General features: G+C 40.8%; 1 protein-coding gene across 1 annotated transcript in view; it reads right to left on the bottom strand.

Moving 5' to 3' along the window:
* The window catches only part of PTPN12 (protein tyrosine phosphatase non-receptor type 12), a 70981-nt gene extending 49586 nt beyond the window's left edge, over window positions 1-21395 (bottom strand). Inside the window, exon 1 of the mRNA XM_063396948.1 lies at window positions 21037-21395. Within this exon, the coding sequence (XP_063253018.1) occupies window positions 21037-21135 (99 nt within the window). The 5' untranslated portion in view covers window positions 21136-21395. The remainder of the gene's footprint in view (window positions 1-21036) is intronic.
* Window positions 21396-22561: the final 1166 nt, after the last annotated feature.

Below are 22561 nucleotides of genomic sequence, written 5' to 3'. Positions count from 1 at the left end.
GCAAACCAGAAGACAGTAAGAGATGAAGATGGGAATATAACATTAATAAAAAGAACCAACTTTCAGGGTAAAAGAAAAAAGAATAAACCTCAAAAATGTCAAATACAGTTGTAGGCTAGAAGTTATAACGAAGGAAACACAAATGCATATCACAAATAACTAAGTGGCAACTCAAGAGTTACAAAAGTCACCAAGATAAAAAAAAAACCAAAAAAAACCCACAGAATAATTACTGATAGCCTGTATTCAGCAGTTAGTCCAGCATACTGGTAAGCTACAGATGAGACAATATAAATTCTCAATAGACAACAGGACAAAGTAAAATCTAGTTTTTCATCTTAATTTACATAATAGGTTAGTTAAAGCTATGATTTTTTCTGTTTTGATGGCTATGTTTTTAATTTTCTTTGTGGTCTGATATTAGTAAAACTAATTCAAGTTGAAATCAATTAAATTTTCCTATTAGGACAGAAACACTCACATTCTATTGGTTGCATAGCCTAAATGCACACAAACAGCATTAATAGCTTTTACATTTGTTTCCTGGTACTTCATATAAAACATGAATTCTTTTTTATGGCAATGGTTTTGGTTGTAATAGTCTGGGTTTATTTGGGGATATTTTCAAAGTAACCAAAGAATGCTAGCAAATATTAGCATCTTTCAGGAAAAACAAAAATCAGTGTTTACTCTGGATAAAGAAGCAGTATTTTCCTTTTAAAAACAGTCCCTGAACATTTAAGCCTAACACCCTCATCCTAAGCAATATCAACCTGTACTTTCTATGACTCCTGTACCATTAAAGGGACCTGAAAGGCTTTTCTTTGATTTTAAGTCCTAATTTAAGTTCCTTGAAATTGTCTCATTCTAACCACATTTACAAAGTTACCAGATGGTCAACAAATCCAAACCCAGGACATTATTGTTTGATGAGTACTAGTGCAGAACAGTTTAAACACTTGAGAGATCAAACAATAATCTGCAGCAATACTTAAACATGGCAACTCCTGCTGTCAAGCTTTAGGCAGTGTTTATTTTTTCTGATAAAGAAAAATGGATTTTATTACTTCAGAAACAAAATGTCTATTTTTGTCTTTAAAGAAATACTAACATTTGGATGAACACTTTCAGAAAGTTTGATTTCTAAGAACTGTTTTCTGCTTAGGAACATTCCTGGAAAATCTGTGGTTTTGTTAAAGCTTCTCCTGCTGCTTGGTTCCCAGTTGAACTAACACATCCAGGACGAGCTGCAAGGCTTTACTAGGCTTCAATTTCCAAAGAGAGAAGAGGCACAGAACTGAAGGCAGCTCAGAGGCTCTGTCTGAGGTGAGAAGCTGGAACAGCTGCTGAGAGTTGTGGATGCTCAGCCTGGAGAAGACCCCAAGGGGAGCTTAGAGCAGCCAACAACAGGCATGGAGAGGGACTTTTCCCAAGGACAGCAGCCACAGGAGATGGGCAATGCCTTCAGACTGAGAGAGGGCAGGTTTAGCTAAGATGTTAGGAAGAAATGCTTTACTATGAGGGTGCTGAGACACTGGAACAGGCTGCCCATAAAAGCTGTGGGTGCCCCATCCTTTGCAGTATTCAGGGCCAGGCTGGGTGGGGTTTTGAGCAACAAGATGTCCCTGCCCACAGCAGGGCCATTGAAATTAGATGATCTTTAAGGTCCCTTCCAATTCAAACCACTCAAGGATTTTATGATCTGCCTCTTGCTGTGCTCTACAGGTAAATTATGTTCTTCACAGGCTGGGAGAACAACTGCCAATGCCCTAACTTGAATCATTTTATTACAAACAACTGAGGCTCAGATGCAGGTGACTTGAAGGAACAAAAAAACCCCCAAAACCCAACAACAATGAAACACAACTACTTTGACTGCACAGACTTCTCTCTTTAAACTCCAGAAGTGACATAAAAATTGACTGGCCTTTTTCTTTTTTTCCTTTCTCCTAACAACCCCAAGGATCTAGATGAAAGAAAAATTAGGTAAAAGATTAGAAGAAAGATGGCCACTGAGCAGCAGCTCTCTTGCCCTGTGTCAGTGGAACCCATCCACTAGATGTCAGTGTCCTCTTGGGCAGAGGAAAACCTTGGATCCCAATGGAAATAGGGGAGCTGGCAGTCCTTGGTTGTATCAGTCCAACTGTACAGGAGAAAATTCTTTAAAAGCATCCCTGGGCCACAACAGAAGCAGCCAGTAGCAGCAGCATTTGTGGGTAAGAGACACAGAACAAATATAGCCCTAGACATAAAGCTCAGCCAATAGAGTTGAGACACTAATGACCAAGTACTCTTTCGTGAAACGTTACTGGCATTTTTCAGGATGCTGAACATGGGTGTTAAAAAGATCTGAAAGATGAAGGTATTTCTGTTTCCTACTTCCTGAAATATCCAAACACCAACCAATGGTTTGGGGGAGAAAAAAACATCAAAAACAAACAAACAAACAAACCATACAAAAACAAACCTCAAAAGCAAACAAAAAACCAAAAAACAACCAACAAACCACAAGAATGGGTTCTACCTCTACTAAAATGTAAGTCAGGCTTAAAGAGGCTTAAACTTGGAAGTAATAACAAATTATTACAGCACAGTGTAAAATCCTCTGATAGGCATGAAACACCACACCCTAAATAAAGGGCAGAGCCAAAGTCAAAGTTCAGGCACATTAAGTGACTGCTGTCAAAGGAAATGGGCAGATCTTTCTTTTCACCTGCACTACATGAAGACATTACAGCAAACTAAGTTTCAAATAGAACATTTCAGTTGGAAGAGATCTAAAATTATCATCTATTCTAGCTGCCTGACCTCTTCAAGGGTGTCTAAATTTAAGAGTAAAAGGAGAATACTGAATATAAAAGGAATCTTAAACTTGACTGCAGGACCATACTTGTAAATTAATGACACCTCTACAAATTATATTGGGTTGATGGGCAAGGGCACACCAGAGGGGAAGCAGCATCGTGCATTACAAAGAATACAGACAAACAAGGAAGGTGAGAAAAAGCAAGTCAAATTTTTACATTATATTTTAATGCACCTAGGATTGTAAGAAACCTATACAATCAAGGAAATGATCACTGTAGTGGTAGCACACACAAGAAACCTCTTGGTTCTTGTGGAGGAGACTAGGCAGGCCATGAAGTTGAAAAAAAGAAATTAAGTATTTCAGAGGGTTATTACAGATTTCCTTCTTTTTAAAGATACTGAATCAGTTTGCCAGAGAATCTTTCGATCCCCCAGCAGGAAAAACACCTTGAAGCCAATCTGAACAAGCACAGGACCTGGCTAAAGACATATCCTGAAGAATCACTTAGATTTACTGCATGCTTACATCTGTTATTCTTGCCACACAGGAAATGGCTAAAAAAAATTCACCACAACTTTTTCTCTTCAAAATAGCCACTTTTTTTTTTTTTTAAAAAAAAAAAAAAAAAAAAAAAAAAAAAAAAAAAAAAAAAAAAAAAAAAAAAAAGGAAGAAAATGGGAGAAGTTGAATGATAGGAAATTATACAGAACTAAAGAAGTAAAACATTTGAAAGCTGTCCAGGACCTGTTGAAGCATGCCAGGCAGCAGTACCTGCCACTGTCCTGATCAGGGATGGGCTCTGGTGTCCTGTGCTCACCAACCTGCTGCTACTGTGGACACATTCTGAGCTTCTACTCAGGATCTGCCATTGAGAAAGACTGGGAGGATGGCTCCATCTCATTCCTGACATTCTCACAGTATCCTACAGTCACAATAAAGTATTAGACTAGGTGCACATTTGATTTGACACATTACATTGTTTTAATACTCTGAAGGACCTGAACAGCATCATATGATCCTAAAATTTATCTCCTTATCTTCCTCCCCCATTACTTATATATCTATTGCACTATGTACACCAGCCTGCATTGCACTGCCTGGAAAGGATTAAAAAAAAAAATCTCATTCATGTTATTATTTTCTCCCAGCCACCACAACTGCAATTAAGATCACTTGAACTGGTCATTTTTTTATAACCAAGTTATTTTTGAGGGACTGTCTTCTACTCAGATCCTGTTTGTCCATGCAAGTCTAAGACAGTTTTACCCTTTTGCTCTTATGCTGCAAATTCAAAGAAATCTCAAGAAAATTGTCCTCAATACGGAAATAACTCCAGGTTTTATTTCCCATGTGCATATGTGCCCTACAATAACACTGTGCTTGCTAGTCCATTTCATTCCAAGATAATTGTTTTGATTATTTTAATGAACAAGTAGTTCTTGAGAACAGCAAAAAAGGCAACAAGGGGAACATCCTGGCCAAATTCCAACTTTCAGCATTTCCTCTAAGCCTTATTTAGGCCACATCTTCATCCACCTTGCTAACACCTGGTTGGTCACATACAGTGATCTGTAGATTCATTTCCTCACCTTCCTTCCAAATTATGAATATACCTATTGGACCATATGTAGCAGATTCTAATTTCAACAGCACTAAAAAAACCCACACACCCCACAACTTCCCCAAAAAAACTCTAGAAATGTTTACAACATTTTGAGCTCCTTTCAGGCAGCATAAGACAATCACATTCATATTATTCTATTGTACCAAGCACAACTATTAATATTCAATGATTTAGTGTGTTCAAGTAACAAACCCATCACCTCAGCACACAAGTAGCCTTTACAAAGCAATACTTCTTTCATGGTTTATTGATTCTGATTTAATTATTATTATTATTAATTATGGACCTAAATGTTTAGATACCACCCAAACCCTGTAAATGACAAATGCTGAAGGGTTAGAGAGACTGAATGCAACTCACAGGTTTCTTATTTTAAGAAATCCTCAAAAAAAGCGCAAAAAGCAGCTCAAGTAGATTCTAGGCTTTTCTACCTTGTAGAAAATGGCAAGTTACCATCTTGGATACAATTCTGAGGCATACTGATTTTAAAGAAGTTTCCCTCTAGTTAAAACCATGAATGTATAAACCGCTGTTTATCTGCTTCCTTCCATCACATATTGCAGAAGTTAAATGGAACACAGGAAAGACAGGTTTTGATGATCTACAGGATTAGAAGATAAGGATAAAGAGGTTCCTTTCTTTCTAACTTTGGGATTCTTTGAGTTTGGTATGAGCCATGCTTCATTAATGCAATGAAACTTCTGGTGCAATGAATTCTATGAGGACAGAGTTTCATTCCCACCCTACAAAGGGTCGCCTGGTTTGTTTTTCCTGTACCAGAGGCAATAGTTAACATCAATGGCAACAGCTAATTATATATTGAGATTTTCTTTAACTGTTGCATCAAGTTTTAACAATATTTCACCTCTTAGCTTTTTACTCCAATTCTGTCACTTTAATCTCATTCCCTAAACCACTCATCTCCTTATTGCCATTCCTTCCTCATCTCAGAGCAAATGCTGTCTGTACACGAACTTGCTAGGGACACTTGCCCATCCAGGAACAGGAAAGCTGCTCAGCACTCAGTTGAGTATTCCTCTTTTCTCTGCTTACACACACATTAAAAAAAAAAATCTGAGCTGTGGTCAAATTCACATTCTAATTCTGGGAAACCAGAACCTATTTGAGCAAAGCCACAGAATGAACAGTGTGACACTGTCAGTGGACGCTCTGGATGGCATCACAAAGCTCCACTGCCTGCAGAGACCAGAGTCAGGCCTTGCTCAAATGTAAAATACTGGTGACAGCTCCTGGCACAAGCAGAACTTCCCTCACATTTTTACTGTTCTTTCAACACTGCTCAACATACATTAATCATGGAGAGAGCATCAGGCTGCCAACCTGCACACAAATAAGCTATGAACATCCTTCTCCTTTAGGTCACTAAAATGCAATGCAATCTCCACAAACTCCTCAACAGCTTCCTCCCAACCTTTCCTCTTCTCTGCTGCCTTCTCCATTAAAATGTTTTACCTCCCTCAAGAATCATACACATTATAGCATTTTACTGACTATTGATCTTACATTTCCATTATTTCAAAGCATAATTAGGAGTCATTTCTCCAATTTTAGATCTCCAAATTTGTGAAAGTGCTAATCACAGCTCTTAGAATGACAAAATAAGTAGATGAGACACAGGAAACGAGGAAAGTTGCATTACCAAAGTTATTTCCTCTGATCTATCAAAGCCACTCACAGGAAAAAGTTAGATAAAGAAGAATGGAATTTAAAATTTCACAAAGATAGCAAATACTTAACCAAAGTGGGAGCTTCTTTTTTATAATAATAACAATTTTAAAAAAACAGCACAAAATGAGCAAGTGGAAAAAATGAGGCTACATAGCACTCAACAGCTTAAAAGGAACAAGTATCACTGCTGCTTACAGCCATGAAAACCATGTGACTCACTCTTCAGCATGGAAACAGATGTGCCTTTAGTCAGAAAAAGTCCAAACTTCTAAATTCCTGCAGATACTGAGGACTGACTATTGCAGTGTTTCTAGCTAGAATATAAGCTATAGATATTGCATGAAATTTGCACAATGACCCTTTCCAAATATCAGAACTCCCTACACTTACTACTAGGAGAATTATTTAAGCACAGTCAAATAGGACTCGACGTTTATCAATCTTATTTTCTCTTAATGGAAGTGGCAGCATTCCAAACCAAATCCATACCTTTAAAAGCCCTCAATTAATTTTCAACATGTCAGTTAGATTCAATCACAACCTCTCTATGTGCTGCTGCAGTTTGATTTTAAAGAACAGTAGCATTTTTCCAAAGCAATGCCCTCTTTAATCCTTCCATTGTGACCTCCCTTAAAGGCTACCTTCTTCTCATTCCCAGTTTCTAGCATTGTGCATCAGTATTCCACTGAGCAACCAGAACAGCTATTAATGCTAATAAGCCCAGACAGGAATACACATTTGTTCTAAAGACGCAGTAACTGCATGACAAGTAATAGGATGAGACATACAGGATTGCTAAGTCCTGGCTTTAAAATGCAGGATACAGAAACACATACTCTACAGCCAAAGCAAATTAATTCACAGGAGCACTGAAGTATCACAATGTCTTATCAGGATGCAAGTGCTTCTTATAGATGCATTATGGTGAACAGCACAGGATGTGAGCACGCTCAAGTACACCACTTACTAGAAGATTGCATCCTGGCCCCAGTGCAAGCCTCACTGCTACTGCCTCTGAATACTGACTGCATTCCTTGTAGCTGTCAGGACTCAATATTTATCTCTGAATACTCAATTAGGCTTTGGTCTCCATGAATCTCTGCAATAACCAAGCTCAGACAACAGCTCAACACTACAGTGGCTGTTTGGAGGAAAGGGATCCATAAGCAATATTTCCTGGTCCATTACAAACCCTGAAATATTATTCCTGGTGAAATGAACAAACCACAACAGGAAAATTCATCAGGGACACTGCATGAAGATTCTTACAAAGACCATTTAAACCAGTTTGGTTAAATCTCATTGTCCATTGACTATTAGAGCCAGGTAACATTTATAAATGTAACTTTCTCTTTAAGAGGATATCAAGGTCAATAAAATGTGTGGCTAAGCTACTCTGTTCTGAATTTAAGACCAAGTTCCAAATAGACCAGACAGTTCTATTTTGACCATTGACCTAAGAAAAAAGACAAAACCCCCACACATATACTTTCTTATAATCCAACAACCAATCATGCAATACTCACATAGCTTAAAAGGATACCAAATTATACTATAGATAATCATTTACCTTCAGTTCATCAAATCCATGACAACCTGTATGAAGCTAATGCTTGCTCCGAAGAGCTTCTAGTCTAGAAGTGAGGCAAAGTTGAAGAAGTGCATGGAATTTATTCACATGGTTTTCCAATCATCATGCAATGGCTTCTGTCATTCAAAACCAGTAAAAAACAAAAGTTTTTTAAAAATAAGGAAATCTTTTTAGCAGCCCAGGAATAAGGTAGCACAAACAGAAATGAAAAAAAAAATTAGTACAATCCAATCATAACATAAAGAGAGGGGCAAAATTCTTCTCATTCAAGGCAAATGTTCTAAGATCAGAGTTGATATGGCTCAAAAATACATGTTGCAATTTGGATAAGATCTGACAGAAGTACTATGCCCAGTGGAAAACTACACACTTCATAGGATGATTCAACAACTAGCTGATATAAATATAGTATTCCTGAAGAATATCTTGTTTATATAATGTCCAGAAGCTAGATCCAATAAGCTAAAGACAAGTCAAAGACAAGGGTATGAATACAAGAGGAAGCTCACATGAGCAAGCATTTCTGTCTTTTCTTCCACAAAAATCCTCCCCCACAGCCTTTGAGATAACCTCCAGAAGCAAGCTGGATAACTTCGGTTATGCAAGATGTGTTGTGAATTTTAAGGGTTTCTCAAGCCCAGCTGGTAAATTAAAAGATTTTAAGTACTTAACTTTTCACACAATATGACAACCATATACTCACTACCCTACCAACCACAGGAAGGAGAGAAGGTTGGGATCTCCACCCAAACAGCTCTGCAGCTCAGGCATGTGAATTTGGTAGCTGCTGTAGTGGGTTGACCATGGCTGGTGCCAGGTGCCCACAAAGCCACTCTACCCCTCTCCTCTGCAATGGGACAGGGGAGAAAAAACTATAATGAAAGGCTCATGAGCTAAGGACGGAGAGAGATCACTCCCTGACAGCCAACATGGGCAAAACAGATTTGACTTTGGGGTATTCATTGATTTTATTACCAACAAATAATGAGAAGTAAAACAAATATTAAAAACAAACGAACCAAAACACCATTCCTCCATCCCTCCCTCTTTCCCAGGTTTTATGTCCTCCTCCCAAGGAGTGGGGAGATGGGGAAGGGCTGTGACAGTCAATTCATCATGTCTTTCTTCTGCCACTGCTCAGGGAGAGGAGTCCTTCCCCTGCTCCAGCATGGGATTCCTCCCACAGGAGACAGTTCTCCAGAAACTTCTCCAGTGTGAGCCCTTCTCACAAGCTACAGTTCATGAACTGTTCCAGTGTGGATCACTTTTCCATGTGGTGCAGTCCTTCAGGAACAGACTGCCCCAACATGACCCCTACAGGGTCACAGGTCCTACAAGGAAACCTGGTCCAGCACAGGCTTCTCCCTGCCAGGAGTCTGTTCCAGGGTGGGCTTCCTCCAGGGTCACAGCCCTCTTTCAGGCACTGACCTGCTCTGGGGTGACTCCTCCAGGGGCTGCAGGTGGATCTCTGCTCCCCCATGGACCTCCCTGGGCTGCAGGGGCACAGCTGCTTCACCAGGGGCTGCCACAGGGGCTGCAGGGGGATCTGCTCTGGCACCTGGAGCACCTCCTGCCCCTCCTTCTGCACTCACCCAGGTGTTTCTTGCAGATATTCTCACTCTGCTCTTCTCTGGCAGCAATTGCTTTTTTTGGATTTTCTTCTTAAATATGTTATCCCAGAGGTGCTGTCACCATCACTGAAGGGCTTGGCCTTGGCAGCAATGGGTCTCTCTTGGAGCTGCTGGCATTGGCTCTGTTGGATGTGGGGGAAGCTTCTGGTGGCTTCTTAAAGAAGCCACTCGTGCAGCCCCAACCCACTACCAAAACCAGGCCACGCAAAACCAACACAGCCACATTCCCATAAGAACAACATTTCACCCTCTCAGCTGTCACCAACAAACACAATAAACTTGCCAGTACCACACTAAAAAGAATCTGTCAGCAGGGGAAAGAGGGGGAAAAAAACCCCAAGATAACATGTGAATATTACCTGCTTTGTTATCATTTATCTTGTTCAGGTGTTCCATGCAAACTATTCCATCTACACCATCAGTACAAAATTTGGGAAACTCCTGACTTCCTCAGTTCTGGGGGTGTTGAAGTGGTAAGTAATACAACAAAGTAATAACAAATAAACCACATGGCACTCAATAGAAGAAACTCATTTTTGCATTTATTCACAAAAGCCAATTTCAGTGCATCCCTGACATGCCTTACAACATCCTCTACCAAGCAAAAAATTATGGTAGTTTTTAGTTTGAAAGGTACCGTCTCTAGAAATAAATCAGCTCTTTACCTACTTATATCCCTTCACTGAATTCCCTTGTTACTTCATTGCTGCTTTTCTCACTTCTAAACATATCCTGACCTCATATACAGTTAATATATCTGGAAGTTATCTTTCTCCATGAGAGTGAAAGATATCATCACTGAGATATTTATATCCACGTACTTGCATTGGATGACCATATTGTCTTACTGTACCAGACAGGGAATATTTTTTCTGTGAATACAGGAAGGGAAGCCCATTATGTATGCTGTAAGGCTGGAGAAACAGGATGCTGGCTTCATTCTCACATGAACACAAATTTAAACAGTGCTAACGCATTTTAAATTGCCATGCCAGAACGACATGTTGCTATAGCTTTGCACCAAAAGTACTACAGTGTTTAATCATGTATAAGGTACCAAATGCAAGCTCACATACAAGCTATTCCATATTAGATTAGTTATGGAATTAGCTAGCATTTTAGAAAGAAATATTCTTTCCCTTTAGGAAATCACACTGATTTATGGCAACAGCTTGGTGACTTTGGGATACACAAATTTTTTCAGTATTATTGGTCTCTCACTTTAAATAATTCATCAACAGGCTATAGATTTCTGTAATTCGTAAAAAATAAAACCAGGCTTCTCTGCTACAGTTTCACCTGCTCTTTTCAAAACAAAAATAGGAAGTTGACATCTCAGACAATTTGCAAGCTGCATTTTCACCACAGAAGGGAAAAGAAACATTTCTTTTTGTAATTTCTGATGACATTTCATCATCTTAGTCAAAATATTGAGAAAATAGATGACACCAGCTGAAGAAGCAACTGTGGCAGTGTTACTACAGAATGTAACAGGGCAATCTCCGCAGCAGTTCTGTGGAATAGCCTCTGGAAAAGTTCTTCTGTTTATAAGGAAAATATAAAAGGTTGTGATAGGGCTTAACCCGCAGCTTAACTTATTTCAGAGTATTCAGTTTGAAAAGCAGACTCATGTCCAAAGCTTTAAGTGCCTGAGTAGCACTTAATGCAATTCTGTAGCAAAGAGCTATAAAAGGAAACAAAATATATTTCTCCCTTCTGGGCCTAGTCTTCATGAAGTAGAAATAACAGAAAAATAAAACATCTATAAAACACTTTATTTCTTTACTAAAGTAAATTCCAGTGTATGCCTGTAGTACTTTCCAAGTCCTTTCTACCTGCCTAAAATCAGTCATTTTTCTCCATTAACATTTACACATAGTTCCCTATATGTCCATTAACATCACAGTTCTGTTTATGCAACCTCAAAGAAAATGAGTTAAAATTAATTTTACAATCTAATTTGGCCATAATAAAAATCCATACAGTTTTCTGTAACCACCTAAGCTACTAAAATTGAAATCTTAGAAGTAACTGTTGAATATTTAGAGCTATCTGGGGACATTCACAGTATCTAAGAGATTATTTCCTTCCTTTAGCAGTTTGTGCAATAGGGGTGCTGCCCTATAGGCAATTTATAATTAATTCAACTCTGCAGGAATTCTCAGTTTCTTGAAGCAGTTCAACTAACCTACATATGCCCTTCCCTCCAGAGCACTGTTTCATTTTCCAGCTTTATTTTGAGCTAAATGCTTCCCCTGAGTATTCCTACTGGACAACTGTATTCATTTCTATGAACAATTACCTATTTGCTAAAATTATCAGAATATACATGAGGGAGTAAGTAATAACAAAAGCATTCCAGTTGTAATCCTGTTTCCCATGCATGAAGGTAAAGATTCAAGTAGAAAATAAAGGAAAAATTAAGACTTCTTTTCTACATGTGTAAAAACAGTACTTGAAAATACACAGGACATGATATATTTGCCACTGAGACATCTCCATGATTAATTTACTCAATCACAGAGCAGCCAGTCATCAACTTCCAACCCAGCCTATGCACAGTCTAAGAGCAGTGCACTACTCCTATCACTTGTTCTTCTCTGTCTGTTCTGCTTTTTATATTAACTGATCTCTCAGTTCGTGCAGTGAAACAACTGGACAACTAATCCAGTAAGAACATTTATCTAAGCAGGAAGCTATAACCAAGTACCACACATGCTACTCACACACTTGAGGGAAAAAAGACACTGTCCATCACAGGGTTATGCACTACAGAGTCAAACACAGTCAAATAAGAAGTGAAACATTTAGGACAGAGTAGAACACTATTCAGGCTTCTCAAGAGCAATGCAGTTCCCACAGCACTCAGTCATTTAAACAGGATGCATAATCTACACTGACAAGTCCTCTGAAGACTTGGACAGGAAACCCATCAAACATCCTTTCAGTTTGGAACCAAGTTGTTCAAAGATAGCTGTGTCCTCCAACAACTACCAGGAGAATAAAATAATGCCATACTATCATAATGGAAGATAAAATGTATTTAAATATGTAATTAATAATGGAAAACAATATGAAAATCCTGGAACAGGCCCCTGAGACTCTCAATTGTGACAAGTAGCTGGAAATCATGCTAGTAACTCCAGGAAAAATTTGCTTGAATCAGAACCTAGAACTAGTCTAGCTCAGTACAAGAAATTAATTCCTCATCCATGATACTGACCTTAAAGCAAATAAGAAAGATAGCAAGGATAGCAACAATAGCAGAGGTGCTGACTGCCCAACCTCAGTAAAAGCAGGAACATAAGACATGCTCGTACCACATTCCTTTCAGCCTCTCTTTGATTGCATGAGCTGCCCAGAGGAACAAGCCTTGGCCCCTTGGTCCCAGTGCAGCCCAGCTGGAAGATGCTCATTTACCTCTCCAGACCCCCAAAGACCCCACTCTCCCACTGACCCACATAGAAGCTGCTCTTCCCGTGATCACAGAGTACAAAACATCTGTGTGTTTTCAGAAGAAAAACAAAAAGCAGATGTCACCCACATGAAGCAGCAAGAACGACAAGACAACAGGACCAATGCAGCAAAATGTAAAATTGTTTAAGAGGACGCCACTGAACTCTGACCTTAGGAAAACAAACCCAGCTACACCTTGCAAGACTGCACAGAAAGGAAGTTAATGTAAAAAGGTTTGTTTAAAAACTACAAGTTCAGTGTCATAACTAAATGAAAGATATTAAAGTAGTACATGCATTCTTTAAAGCAATATGGTTTTGACTAAGCTAACTTCCTCTTAGAGACTGATGTTTTCCAACCCATAACTTTAGACACCAAAAATCATAGCAAAGATCAGGCAATTAAAACTAGTATATTTCAATAATGTTTAGAAATCGAGGCCTGCTCTCCAACATGTAAAACATGAAGCATATAGCCCTTCTGCCAAAAAGGGAAGGAATACAAGTCATATGGATACCCTTAACAACCGAACAACTGTGTTAGGATTTCTCCAAATCACAGCAAATTAAAGATGTAACAATCCAACCAATCCATACAGCACTTAAACCTTTCAGTCTACTCATGTAGTTGCCCTTGGCACCTTCCTGACACTAGGCAATTCAATTCTTTCTGCAGAACTAAGGGAGCTCAGAAGTAAAAGTAATATAGAAAATTAACTGTCAGAAGCATTATGGTTGGATTTCCTTCAAAACTATTGATGCTTCCTTCCAGAAATCTGAATGAATGAATGAAACATATTTCTTTATTTGCTTTTGTTTCTAATGACATGAGTAGCCCATGAGGCATTATCATTCATAGCTTCTGTCGTCTTCTAATAGATATTTCCCCCATTGAAGTACTGCCTTACTACTTTTTAGAGCTGATAATTCAATTCTTCTAGGTTTTACTTTCACAAGACACTTCCATTAGGACAATATTGCCTTTAAGTCTTTCCATAAATTAACACCAATAAAATTGCCTTTTAAAGAAATTAAAAGTATTGGCTTGTAGGAGGACAGATAGGAGCAAAGAATTAGGTCAACTCAACTAGGTCATCCATTTATACCTCTATTTATCTGGTACCTTTTGGGAAACATTTTTTTCTACTTGATCTTTTTAGCTGTGTAAGAACTTTTTCATTCTAAAGCTGATGACAAAAGGGTAGCTAGAACAAGGCCCTCAGGGACACAAGCAGTAACTTTCCTATGTAAACCTCAGTGACTCAAACATCCTGACACCAGTATTCAGAGATACTTTAAAACAACAGTTTCCAACCAGAACGACAGTCCTAAAGCCTGACAGACCTGACTGTTCTTGTGCTCTTACAACTCATTCCTTACCTTGCTGCACTCTCAGCTTTCCTGGTAAAGCTACTGGCTTTGCACTCATATTGTCTTATCAATTTTGGGTCTGAACACAATCCGGTTTCTTGAGGATGCAGAGGGACTCCAGACACAGCTCCAACAATACAACTGCTCTCTGGGGCTGCAGGTTCCAGATCCAAAACTCCACAGCCACACCACAGTGCTCTCCTTTCATAAACACATTCTGATTGTTCAAATTTGAACAACTAATTCACAAGTTTATATTAGCACTTTTTTTTTGTCAGATGAAGCAGGAAAACAAAGGGCTTAATCTCTCTGCAACATTCATGTGCTAGTTAAAAGGAACAGAAATGCACATCCATGCTTCACTTAGGGCAAACACACAGAGCTGAGTTATCCAAGCCTGTGCTGGCATAACCATAGCAATTACAGAGTACAACAGCTTGAGAAAAACACCAGGATGCAAACACTGCACTTCCTAAAGGCACAAAGAGCTCCTGCTCTACCTAACCCACTTCTGCTTTAGTCAGTTCTTTATCTGACCTTTGACACTGATGCCTCTCCCTAACTGAAGGCCGTTTTATAAGACAAAGAAAAAAACACCATCTACCATCTGATTTCAGTTCTAGAAATGCAAATCCAAGGTACTGCTATAGTGTCACACTTTCCCAGCACTAAGAAATGGATTACTATTTCCCTATGACAAGAAGTCCTTAGTACTAAGCATACTAGCCAAACTGTAGCAGTACACAATGGAAAATCCACAAATCTTAAATACTAATAGTGAAGAAGATAAAAAGTAATTTCTGTTTATTACAAACCAATGGCTTTAAGAGATTAATATAGAAGCCTCAGATTTTTGTTGCACTTATGATCTGAATATCTGCTTAACCTTCCCCTGCTCGCAGAGCTGATAACTTACATTTAGCTATAACAGCATCAAGGAAAAACAACCTGAACCTACAGCAATTTTAAAGTAGATTACATGCAATCCAAACTGAGAAATTCATTCTATAGTGTATGTGACACACATGCAGAGTAGTACACAGACATATAACCATGCATATACAAATACATAAGCATGTACATGGAGCTACAGAACTATAGGTTAGGGTCTAAGGTTGATAAATTATGGTTACATGAGATACCCATAGATGTATACATAGATATCTATCATAGATAGTAGATATCTACTGATATGTATCTCTCTATATACATATATAACTAAACACAGCAAAAGGTGCTGTAGAACTGAGATAAGAATAAAAACAAAGTACGTATTTGACATGCTATTTAAATTATTTGGAGTGCACAACCCTTTATCCATGAGAACAGTAGACTTACACACGGCTGTCTTTGGAAAGTGAGCAAACAGAACTTATTACCACACAAGCTATTTGACACAACCCAGAGCATTGCCTAACTGACTTGGTTTAGTTTCATGTGCTGAAAGAACAGCAATTTTAGGCAGAATTTGCAAGTTCTTATACCCCAGGGTCACTACAGCAGCTTTGTGGCAATATTCAACTGCCCCTATGAAAATTCAGAATGGCTTCTTTGAAGCAACAGAAACAGCACTCACTTCCTTAGAAAGGGACAAAGAAGCTGAATATTTAAACTGAATGATTGTTCATGTAAAAATGTATTTTCATATAACATTGAATGATCAGTATGTCACAAAATTTCACAAGCCTCTGAAGTTTGGGTTTACTGAAATGACTATTCAGTCACGTTGCTCCAACCAGATTTGGTCCATGTAAAAAGAAGCTTTATGAATGGCCTCAATGACCAGAACCACACACAATGAAGTCATGTGCTGGGGTGTGCCCCCCACAGACAAATTAACAGCATCTAGCTGAAACACAATTAATGGAAACAAACCTTCAACAATATATTTACATGCAAATTAAAGCACAATATGAAAGATGACTACTAGCAGATCCAATATTTAACCCTGAAATGATAAAAATGCACAAGGCATATCTACAGTGACAGTTGCCTATGACCTATTAACTCATTGCTTAGAGCAGAGTTTCTTATAACTGATCAGCTGTACAACACACTTATGGGTCATTTTCTTCAAGGCAATTACTCCTTCTGTCACACTTTAGGGAAAATAAGTGCTTCAAACAGTTGATGTTTTTCAAAGGAATCCAATTTACAAGAATGCCATGCAAATCTCTGCTTACACCAATTAAATCTTGGATTTGAAGTTTCAAGAAACAGTTTACCATCTAGTTGATTGGACCAAAGCATTTTTCCCAGTTTAACCTTTACAGATACAAATAATATCTCTTGAAAAGACAACATGCAATTTATAACATATATGACAAAGCATTAGTGTTTTTAATAATATATTACAAGCACGAAACTCATTAAATAGATTCTAGAAAACAACACTTCCAAAAATGTCTATATGGTGGAATCTTAAAAAAATGCAGAGACAGTAAAAAACGATAAATGTTTTATACATTTCCAGATTATATGCCTGCCTTATAAATTTGAAAGATATCTTCACAGATACTCAAGAGGGGCACTAATAGTATTTGAATCAGAAAGGCTTATGCAAATGCACATTAATACACAGACAAGCTTTTAAGAGGAGCATTTCTGAAGTGCTACAGTTGAATGGGTATTTCTGGTATCCCTAATGCTGTTCCAAAACCAGAACAAAATCTATGTCATGACTGGCATCAGTATGTGACTTTCACTTTGTGTCTTAGTAGTTTTAATCAGTGATTTACTATAGTGTAGACTGTTCACTCATTTTATGCAGCCTTTAGGCACTTTAGAAATTGTGCCTTTTCCTGAAAAAATAAATCACCGAAAAATAAAACAAAGACAAAAGCCTTAAAAAAATGCACAAAGCAAGTTTTCTAACATGTGGTGTAGCACTTCCTATGATCAGCTACATTTTATCCTTACAAGTCAAGCAATTCCATCTCCCATTTTTTAAATAGTGTTTTCACAAAACAATCACTCCGAAGTGCTTAAATACAAAAATGTCAAAACCAAAACCAAGTAGAAGTAAAAAGCATAGAAACTAGTTTTTTACCTGCTTCAAACCATTCAAATTCCCTTTCACACTTCAGAAAACAGCACCCTGAGTACTTTACTGTTTCCAAACCTAAAAGTTTCAGATTAGACAGATTGAACAGAACACAGATACACAATATTTACTTGAGTTAGTTCCTGTGCCCTCTTGAATGAAAGGTAGAGAGAGATCTGTGACTGGGTATAATGAAGTTGTTAAAAAAAACACCATTGTTATTTAGACTGATGATCTAAGACAAGATCATTTTGACACCATTACCTCCAAACAGCAGCTGAGGGTCCCCATCACAAAAAAAACCCCATTCTCAGCCACACACGGTGTTCCATGACAACAGATTAGCCAGACATGTAACTCAAAAGATGAAGCAAGACTCGTATTCTATAAAACAATTGAAACATGTGATTTCTGAAGGTAAAACTTCACACTATTCCTATTTCAGTTCTCCTATAACAAAGGCAACCTAGATCAAACAAGAGAAATGGGTGTCAGAATGCTTTTGTCATGACTATAATGTAAAGAAAACAAAAATGTGTTAATTGTGGGTAAATTAAAATTTAAAAATAAATCAGCAAATAGTATTTATCAAGGCCTTTTTAAATTCTAGAATAGCTGTTTTCTTTTCCTTTATATGGAACTTTGACTTTCAACCCTTGTTTGATGTAAGACACATGTTCATTCCAAAAATTCAGACTCTAGACCACGCTGGTTGTATTCATACAGCATGAAACACCACGAGGAAGTAATCTATATTTATTTCCTTCTACCCAAATAACAATGTCAGCAAAAACATAGGAAAAAATATACTCCTGGATGCACTGCAACCATAGTAGCAAAATCCTAACCTCCATTATTTTAGGAAAAAGCCCACTTACCCCATATCCACATACACGATTACTGCCAAGGCTTACAGACATGCCTGTCCTGTTTTCAAACTATCCACCTCATTTAATCCTAACTGTGCACACCCAGAGTACTGAAGTGATCTATTAATACATCCTGCTTACTTCCTAGTGCAAATTAATTAAATAAATTTGATTTCCAGCAACAAATTTGCTACTGGTGCCTGGATTATAGAATTTATCTTGCTATGGGGGGCAGGTGGGAAGGCAGTGGAGGAGTGGGTAACAATCAATGCTCCACCTTCCGAGCGGAAGCTGTTTCCAGGTATGTCGGTGGCATTATTAAATTGCAGTCTTAGTCATCTACACTCTGGACTTTCAATAGCAATCAGCCAGCCTTATCAGCTTACCTGTGCACACCTCTAGCTTCTCTACCCTCCTCCAGCACTCCTCAGCATCCAGCACGTACTTAGTTCATTCACTCAGGCCTATATACAACTCTCGACACATTCAAAGACAATAAAAACCTAAAGGTAAAGAATTGTTTTCATTTGCATTCACACACTATGCCATTCATGTTTTAGATTCCATTTAGACTTGGAAATGAAGCAATGAGTAACAGCAATTCCTATTCCACAAAGTTGCCGCTATTTAACAGCCACAGAACATCCTGCACTTACATGAGAAATCAAAAATTCCTCCCTTCTCACCCCTCAAAAAAATCTATTAATTCTTTAACTGAACAGAATACTGAAGCTTATATCCACTTTACCTCTTTCCCTCTTCCTTTTCAATCATTTCAAAGAGGATCTAAGCACGGCTGTGTTAAGATAGCCAAATACACCCCAAAACACATACCCCAAAAATCCTAAAATACCCCAATACACTTACAGTGAAAAAAAAATTTTAAATCAGCAATTAAGATTCTTGCCACCACACTAATCTATTTCTGCTTTACTACACAAAGGTGAATATTAGATATGAAGATCCTAATTTCCTGGTTTTCCTTTAATTTCTGACACAAAAATCAAACGTGAAAGTTTGAAATACAAAGTGTTAAGACCACAAAAGAAATTTTCAACAGAATTCTCCCCCCAACATTAAGTAATACATCTTTCTCCTGAAATGTCCTGCCCATTTGTTCTTATAATCCTATTTTCCCATTTTTACCTGTATTCTCTTTTCTTGCTGCTACAGGAAAACATGGGAAAACTCTCTGTCTGTACAGCTGAAAGCTACAGAAACAACATGCTGTCAAATAGAGAAATTGAAACAAAAGCTATTTTTCCATACAGAGGTGCCACTGCTTCAAAGAAAGGATGACAAAAATATGCATTGTATATCATTTGACTACAACAAAGCTAAAACATCAGGATAATTATCAGATATGAAATGATAAAGGAGGATTAGGAGATCTAGAACAAAGTACTAAACACAGAGATTATTAAAAATGTCCTGCATTTCGCACTAGTCTAGGCCAGCCTTTCTATAAAGTATATATAATTTCCATGAATAAGACGGACTCAGTACAAGACAAGATGTCAATCTGTGTTAAATAGCAATTATATTACTAAAACTATGACTTAATGAAAAGCTTCTGTCAAATTCTGTAACCTTTAAGCTCTCACGTAAAGATTTAGGAGGGTCCTATCGCTCCAGTGCCGTTCTTCATTTCACACGTTTCTCTCTTCCTTTCCCACACGCTCAGATGTTTCAGCAGCATACTTTTAGTATTTGCAGAATCCTGCGCAGGGAGCGTGGCCCATTTCCCACGGGCTCGCTGCCCACCCTGGATGAACTCGGTGCTTCCCAAGTCCACTTCCTCCTCCAGCCCGGACCTGCCAGCGCTCCCAGCGCCCCTCGCCTTGCGCAACAGCCGCGGCCTCCTCCCCACATTTCGGACCATCTCCGATGCCACACTGACATTGAGACTTTCTTTTTCTTTTTTTTGTTCCCAGATCGCTAGCACAAACTGACAGCTTAAAGGGCTAACGATGTGCTTTTAATCCCAAAGAGCGACGCATAATGAAACGAGCTACAAAGACGGATACGGAGGACACTAACCCGCTCTCCTTCAGCTCTTCTGTGGGTCTAACTGCATTTTGATATAAGTATTTCAATTATATTGACAAGTGCCAGCAACACCTGCCCAATCAAAATTATTGTTCACGACCAGTGAACGACCAGCTCAGACGACCAGAACTCCCGAGATATTGCAACAGCCCGATTAAACAGCTAAAATAAACCAGGAAAAGCACTAATTCTCCAATAATTTTTTCCCCGAGCGCACATGTTAACCAAAGGCTGACGGTGAACTGATCTGGAAGGAAGAAAGGACGAGGGATACAGGCAGGGCTGCGATGGGGGATGGGAGATGTTAGCGAAGGGAAGATGAATATTCCTCCAAGGACTATCAATACATTTAACACATCTCCTCGGAAAGGAGAGGAATCTCAAGCAGGCAGCTACCGGGGCAGATAAAATGGGAAGGAGGGAAGGGCTGCCCGATTATCCCCAGCTGATATCACAGACGGCACCCCTGCAGAAAAGGGGCGGCAAGGGCGAGGAAGCGCTCGCAGCCCCCCCGCCCCGCCTGTCCCCTTTATGTGCTCAGGGAAGCAGCGGGGCGGGTGGACGAGGAGCCTCCCAGTACATTTTGCAAGAGCCGATGACCACCACGTCCCCAGGAGCGGGGAAGGGCCGGGGCCGCGGTGACAAACCTCCCGGGGCCGGGGGCAGGAAGGAGGCTGAAGCCAGGCGGACGCTCTCCCTCCCCCCGCCAGCTCCGAGGTGCCGGTGGGCACAGGGAGCCGGCCGAGCCCCGGGGCACACAATAGCAGGTCACCCCCAGGGATGCGCCGCCCGCCCGCCCGACACCCCCTCGCTGGCGGGGGGCTGGGGAGGGGGCTGCGGGTCACCCCCCCGCCCCGGGGAGCGGCAGGAGCCCCGCCCGCCCCGCCCGCGCCGCCGCCCCTCACCATGAAGTCGCTGGCGAAGTTGTCCTCCCCATTGTGGTCCGTGTCCTTCATGGCCTGGACTCGCTTAATGAATTTCCTCAGGATCTCCTCCTGGCTCATCCTGCCCCGCCGGCCGCCCTGCGGAGCGGGAGCCCCGGCCGCCCGCTCGCTCTCCGCCCGGAGCCCCCTCCGCCGCACGACCCGTCACCCGGCTGCCTTCCTTCCCTGCCTCGCCTCGCCTCTCCCCCGCCCGGGCCTGCCCGCGGCCTGCTGGCTCCGCTCTGGCTGCGCTCCCGCCCCGCTCACGGCCGCCCGGCCGCCCGCTCCATCCTCCCCTCCCTCCGCCCGACCCTCCCTGGAGCAGCCGACACGGACACGACACGGCCCCGCCTCCCCCCCCGCGCACGCGCGCCGCCCGCCCCGCCCTCTCCCTGTGCCCCGCCCCGCCCTGCAGCGCTCAGCGCCCATTGGCTCTCCCCACCGCCGCCTCGCCCTATTGGCGGCTGCTCACGCCAATCACCGGCCATCCAGGCTCCGAGGGAGCACTCGCTGGGCTCCGCGCCTCGCCCCTCTCCGCCGGGCCCCCCCCGTTTCCCGTGGATGGGACTGTCCGGAGGGCGCCTCATGGAAGGCTGGAAGGAACCACTTGGCTCGCGAGGGGGGAGGCTGAGCGGAGCGGAGCGCGGTTTCCCCTGGCTGGAGCACAATGGGCGGCGGTGGGTGCCCGCGGCGTCGCGCCGGGAGGCAGCGGCATGTCGGGACATGTAGTCGCGACAGCGCCGCGTCCCGAGGCTGAGGGCTCACGCAGCATCCCACTGAAACGCCCGGATCAGAAGGGTCCCGCCCCGGGTGGGAAGCCTGCAGCCCTGGGAAGTGCCGGGGGTCCCTGCGCCGGCGGTGCCGAGGCGCTGCTGCGGTGGACACCGTGCAGCGAGCGGGAAGATGGCGGGGCGGGACAGGGCAGGGGACGGGGACGGGCGCGGACACCTGGCCGGGGACCGCTCCTCGCGTATTTGTATGTATGCATATTAAGTATATATATATGTGTCTGTGTTTGTATATTAATTTTATATATATATATATATTTAAGTGTATATTATTTATGGCGTGTGTATATATATATGTATGTGTGCGGATAGATGGATTAGATAGATAGATAGATAGATAGATAGATAGATAGATAGATAGATAGATAGATAGATAGATCTACTTAATAGACATGTCCGCAGGCGAAGCTGGATCATGGAAGTGCCGCGGGCTCCGGGCCGGCGCCAGGCGGGGAGGGGGTCCCGCACCCCTCGGCGCTGCAGCGAGAGAGCTCAGGCACCCCGCGCCTTCCTATTTTAAACATAGCCTAAAATCTCCGCTTTCCGTGGTGTTCTAGGATTTGGCAATGTGTTATTTCATTCTTAATCTTATATGGAAAAGTTAAACTTTTTCATGTTTAGTGTCCTGATGACATTTTTAACTTCTGCTTAAGCAAAGCAATTATAGGGGTGTGCGTATGTATAGCCTTATAGCTTAATAAATAATCCAAATGAAGTCT

The sequence above is a fragment of the Prinia subflava genome, chromosome 4, assembly GCF_021018805.1.
Source record: "Prinia subflava isolate CZ2003 ecotype Zambia chromosome 4, Cam_Psub_1.2, whole genome shotgun sequence".
NCBI lineage: Eukaryota > Metazoa > Chordata > Aves > Passeriformes > Cisticolidae > Prinia > Prinia subflava.
The sequence above is the reverse complement of the archived record's forward strand: the minus strand, read 5'-3'. Positions and strand labels throughout refer to the sequence as shown.